Source organism: Erythranthe guttata, chromosome 4, assembly GCF_056151865.1.
Source record: "Erythranthe guttata isolate IM_541 chromosome 4, IM_541, whole genome shotgun sequence".
Taxonomy (NCBI): domain Eukaryota; kingdom Viridiplantae; phylum Streptophyta; class Magnoliopsida; order Lamiales; family Phrymaceae; genus Erythranthe; species Erythranthe guttata.
In genome coordinates, this window is record NC_142536.1 from 13,749,645 (window position 1) to 13,755,005 (window position 5,361).

A 5,361-nucleotide genomic window follows, 5' to 3' on the forward strand; every position below is an offset into this window, starting at 1 on the left:
AGAGGAAAATCAAAACCAAGTAACCAACCCTTTTATTTCATCATCTTTTTCTCAAATAAAAAAAATAATAAAAAATAAAATAAATAAATAAATAATCATCTTGCAGGTTGTTGAATAGCTCATTGACTTCACAAAAGTAAACTACAATGATTCTTCGAGGAAACTGTGAAAATATAATATAATATAATTAAATATTAATACACATAGCAGGCTAGCACATCCCATTTTGGTAATTAGTTCTTGATGTGGATAGTTCAAGTTCAAAACATCCAATATGCATACATATACATGTGTGCTTTGTTAATCAAACCATCTCAAAAAAAGCTACAAAATAAAAAATTAAAAAGATATGGAGAAGAAAACAAGCTGCATGATCAATCCCATTTTGTATCTCTTCTTCGTTTACGTATTCGCTTCAGAGTTTTTCTCGATAAAAATGGCAACGGCGCAGATCATTCCGGTACGAGTCGGGGTTGTGCTAGACATGGATAATTATGGAAAGATAACATTAGACTACATAACGATGGCTCTCTCAGACTTCTATGCTACGCACGATCATTATAAGACAAGGCTGCTTCTCTTCGATCGGGACTCTAAAGGCGATGTTGTTGCAGCAGCTGCAGCAGGTACTTCGCCTATAACACACACCCACACCCACACCCACACACACACACACACACACAATATTTTCGCAAGTTTTTCTATATGTTATTTTCTTCGAGACTCGAGGAGAGAAAATTGTAATTTTGGTCCTTTAACTTGTCCAGTTTTCAGTTTTACATGCAATAACTATGCACAATTAGCGTTTTTTGTCCTATTTCGCTCGAACTTTGAATTTTAACTATTGCGTGACGATGTAGCTAACAAACTCGCCAAAACTTACTTAATGGACGCTTAAAAATTATAAATGCTCCTCTGACTTGGTTCACAAAATCGTCATCTAACAAAATCAAAGTTCTATTAAGTCTCCACACAAGTAAAATCTATCAAGGTTTACTTTATTTACAAAGTTATATGCCAACATATGGGACCAAAATTACAATTTTCCCTTAGCCAGAACTCCGTGCCGACAATCAATATACGAAATATTCAACGATTTTCTTGGTCTTGTTATGAAACGTTCAAAATGATCGATTCATGAATACATGAAATGCAGGTCTGGACTTATTGAAGAATGTCGAAGTGCAAGCCATCATAGGTCCTATGTTATCGGTACAGGCTAGCTTCCTTATTTCTCTCGGACACAAAGCTCAAGTTCCTATTATTACCTTTTCAGCCACAAGTCCTTCTCTTTCATCGCTTAGGAGTCCGTATTTTATTCGGGCTACTCTAAAAGACTCTTCACAAGTAGGTGCCATAGTTGCGATTATTCAAGCCTTTGGATGGAGAGAAGTTGTGCCCATTTACGAGGATAACGAGTTCGGGGAAGGGATCCTACCGTTTTTGACCGATGCACTTGAAAAGGTTAGCGTGCGCGTACCTTACAGGAGCGTCGTTCCGCCATTAGCAACGGACGACCAAATTGTCGCGGAGCTTTACAAGCTGATGACTATGCAGACTAGAGTTTTCGTAGTCCACATGCTGAGCCCTCTCGCTTCTCGCCTGTTCACCAAAGCGAAACAATTAGGAATGATGAGTAAAGAGTACGCATGGATGATAACCGATAGCGTCACGAACGATTTAAATTCAATGGATCCTTCTGTAGTCGAGTCCATGCGAGGAGTAATTGGAGTAAGGCCTTATGTTCCGAACACCAAGGAGCTCGACGACTTTAAAATCCGATACGAGAAAAGGGTTCGGCAGATCGGTCCAAAAGCTCAAACTTCTGATTTGGACATCTATCGGATGCGGGCTTATGACGCGGCCACTGCAGTAGCCATGGCGGTAGAGAAAGCAAGACTAGAAAATCATAAATATCGAGAGGCGAACGTGTCTAGAAATTCGACAGATCTTGAAGCCTTTGGCGTATCGGTGAGCGGACCACAGCTCGTTCAGTCTTTATCAAGTATTACATTTAAAGGCCTTGCTGGAAGTTTTCGATTAGTCGAAGGCGAACTCCAACCACCTCCGTATCAGATAGTCAATATAGTTGGTCCTGCAGCTAGCAACATAGGATATTGGACGGAAGAGAATGGAATTGTCGAAGAACCGAACTTCACGAGTACAAACGTAAAAAAATATTCAACTTCAAAGTCGAACCTGGGACCCGTTACATGGCCGGGCGACAAATCATCTCCACCTAAAGGTTGGGTGATTCCCACAAACGGGAAGAAACTGAGAGTAGGAGTACCTACGAGGGGTGGTTTCACCGAGTTTGTTCGTGTTACTTGGGATTCCGACAATTCCATAGAAGTGGAAGGATACTGCGTCGACGTTTTTGATGCGGTGATGTCAGCACTACCGTATGGTGTCCCGTACGAATACGTTCCGTTTGCGACACCTCAACACGAGACGGCTGGAGATTACAACGATTTGGTCTATCAAGTGTACCTTGGAGTAAGTATCTTCCCCTTTCATATGAATTTACAAAAAAGAAAAAAACCCAAGCACGTTTTTTTTTCGACATAATAGCAAGATTAACTTTCTTGATAATCAATGAACAACAGAACTATGATGCTGTGGCTGGAGACGTAACGATTCTAGGAAATAGGTCAAAGTACGTTGACTTCACTCTGCCTTATAAAGAGTCTGGTGTTTCGATGGTCGTACCAATCCGAGACGATAAGGGCAAAAACGTGCTGGCGTTTCTAAAGCCACTGACTTGGCAACTTTGGTTGACGAGTTTTTGCTCATTCATTTTCATAGGTTTTCTTATCTGGATTCTTGAACATCGAATCAACGAAGATTTCAGGGGTCCTCGTTTGCACCAACTAGGCATGATATTCTGGTTTGCCTTCTCCACCATGGTATTTGCTCACAGTAAGACTCCTTTCATCTTCTAAACTATACTCGTTTTTCCTGAATGTTGGTTACATTAGCATGATATTCGTCTTTGTACTTTTCGGCAGAGGAGAGGGTCGTAAGCAAATGGGGCAGGTCTGTACTGATCATATGGTTTCTGGTGGTACTTATACTAACGCAAACCTATACTGCGAGTCTTACGTCCATGCTAACAGTCCAGAAGCTGCAGCCAGCAGTTACTGATGTAAACGTGCTTATTCAAAACAAGGAGTACGTAGGCTACATGGAAGGATCGTTTTTGTTTGGATTTCTGAAAAGATTGAATTTTGACGAGTCCCGTCTTCGGCCGTTCAACTCAGCGGAGGAAATGGATAAACTTCTCTCTAAAGGGAGTAGAAACGGTGGAATAGCTGCTGCCTTTCAAGAGATCCCGTACATAAAGCTGTTTCTAGGCAAATACTGTTCGAAATACGTGATGGTCGGACCCACATACAAGGCTGATGGTTTCGGATTTGTATGCGACCCGACCCTCCTATCCATTATTTTCCTTTTTATCGTTCTAAAATCTCGTTTTTTTTCTTTGCAGGTCTTCCCAACAGGTTCTCCTCTAGTACTTGATGTTTCAAGAGCAATTTTGAATGTGACAGAGGGCCAAAAGATGGTGGAAATCGAGAGGAAGTGGTTTGGAGATAGCACCAAATGTTCGGACTCGAACACCCAACTCTCATCGAAAAGTATTGGGCTCGAAAGCTTTGCGGTACTCTTCTCAGTTGTAGGAATAGTCGGAGTTATAGCCTTTGCAGATTACATGATTAAATTCCAACATGAAAATCGGAGTGTCATCGTAGAGCCCGCAGGCACTCGATCCACAAGGTGGAGCAAGATAGTAAAGTGGCTAAAGATTTTCCTGTCCAAGAAAACAGACGATGGCCGAAAGAGCCCGTTAAACTCCCCATCGGTCTCTACAACAACTGATCGCTCACAAGATTCTGTTTCCGATTCTACAAGTGCTTTTGAGAACGACACTACAAGTCAACAAGGCGAATCGTCTCACATAACGAACATGGGGATTGAGCCTGTTGATAGGAATGAAACGAGCGCACAACATTAATGTTGACAGGTTTTCTTTCGTTTTCTTTCACTGTGATTATGATGCATACATTGGAACTACGTTTCGATTATGTATGTATGTCCTTCTAAAACATTGTCCCAGTTTGGATGTTCGGTTGACTCGTCAGTGACACTTGTAAACAAACTTTTAGTCTGAGGGTGTGATACTAAGAAGTGTGTCGGAAGATATACACACTTCGGAATACGATTCTTCGACATTTTAGCTTTTGCAGTAGCATGATAATGTACACTAAATGCCTATAACTTCAAAAGCTTTGCAACATAGGAGCTTTACACAGTCCACACTGCCTAACAATTCTTGATTTGGGGTAGCACAATCATTAGCATTGACAAAAATACCGAAAGACGAGATAATGTAGATAAGTGAAATTCGTTCAAGGGTCGTTAAGGAAACATCACAAATCTAGAGACTTAACCTTAGTACGAGGAAAAAAGTTTAAGGTAATGGTGAGAATGAGATGCATAAGGAATTAAAAATGTTCACTACGGAATGCCATTCATTCATTCATTCATTGTGTGCACAACACGGTGGAAGTTTCCAGACTAATTTCTAAGAGCTCGTTTTTCTTGTAGGAATTTCAACAAACATGTAGTAGGCATCCCTCATACGTGTGTGTGTCTATATAAAACATTCAACAGTAGCGCAAAACAAAACTTACCAATCCTTTCTTTGCAGGCACATTCAAACAGCTGAATTGAACTCAGCTTCACCAGCTTAAATGATGATGATGTTGTTTTGGAAATCTATGAAGATTTTCAGTGGGCCATATTTTAATCACTTTTCACTTTTCAGAGAATTCAGATAAAAATATCCCTCTGGTGGATATCTAATCGGATCGAAATGATATTGGGAGCAAATCATTTTATTTTGGGTAAATTACAGCCGGAGGTACAAAATCTCTCAAGTTGTGGGGTGGTTGAAATTATCCATGAAGAGTTTTTCGTAAGGGTGGCCATAGTCCCATAATACCATTTTATTTATTTATGTTCAAGTAAAACATTAATTATAATTTTGTTCCGAGAAAATTGGAATAATCAAAAATCCAAATTTCAAAAATTAGAATTAAAAAAACGAGTTCGAAAGTTATAATTTTTTTGGATTGAAATCGTCGAAATTTGAAAATTTTATTCCAATTTCTATGTACAGTGAATTTTATAGATGATTGTTATAATGAAATGCTATTTACGGTTACAAAATTGCTATTTGCGGTTTTTCACAAAACCCTCAAAAACTTTCCAAAAAAATCAAAAAACCCCCCAAACTGTAAATAGCAAAAAAAAAAAAAAATCGAAAATTCGAAATCAAGCTTGAAGAAGGGTTGGGCTTCG

At 39.5% G+C, this 5,361-nt stretch overlaps 1 protein-coding gene and 1 long non-coding RNA gene across 3 annotated transcripts; one reads left to right on the forward strand and one right to left on the reverse strand.

The window, feature by feature from the left end:
* The first annotated feature begins 265 nt into the window (after positions 1 to 265).
* On the forward strand, positions 266 to 4,288 carry LOC105973321 (glutamate receptor 2.3). 2 transcript variants are annotated; one of them, XM_088816927.1, is made up of 5 exons: positions 266 to 626; positions 1,157 to 2,496; positions 2,607 to 2,919; positions 3,009 to 3,415; positions 3,488 to 4,288. In XM_088816927.1, exons 1-5 carry the CDS (start codon positions 350 to 352, stop codon positions 4,010 to 4,012), a joined length of 2,862 nt encoding a protein of 953 aa, XP_088673053.1. In that variant the 5' UTR covers positions 266 to 349; the 3' UTR covers positions 4,013 to 4,288. The 2 variants fall into 2 exon arrangements, with proteins under 2 accessions (XP_088673053.1, XP_088673052.1); XM_088816926.1 differs by having other exon boundaries at positions 322 to 626; positions 3,009 to 4,113.
* Positions 921 to 4,925, reverse strand: LOC148771190 (uncharacterized). The gene is made up of 3 exons (XR_016030865.1): positions 4,692 to 4,925; positions 2,200 to 3,977; positions 921 to 2,095 (listed from the first exon to the last, which is right to left on the reverse strand). It is a non-coding gene; the product is annotated as an uncharacterized LOC148771190 (long non-coding RNA).
* Between the last annotated feature and the right edge of the window lie 436 nt (positions 4,926 to 5,361).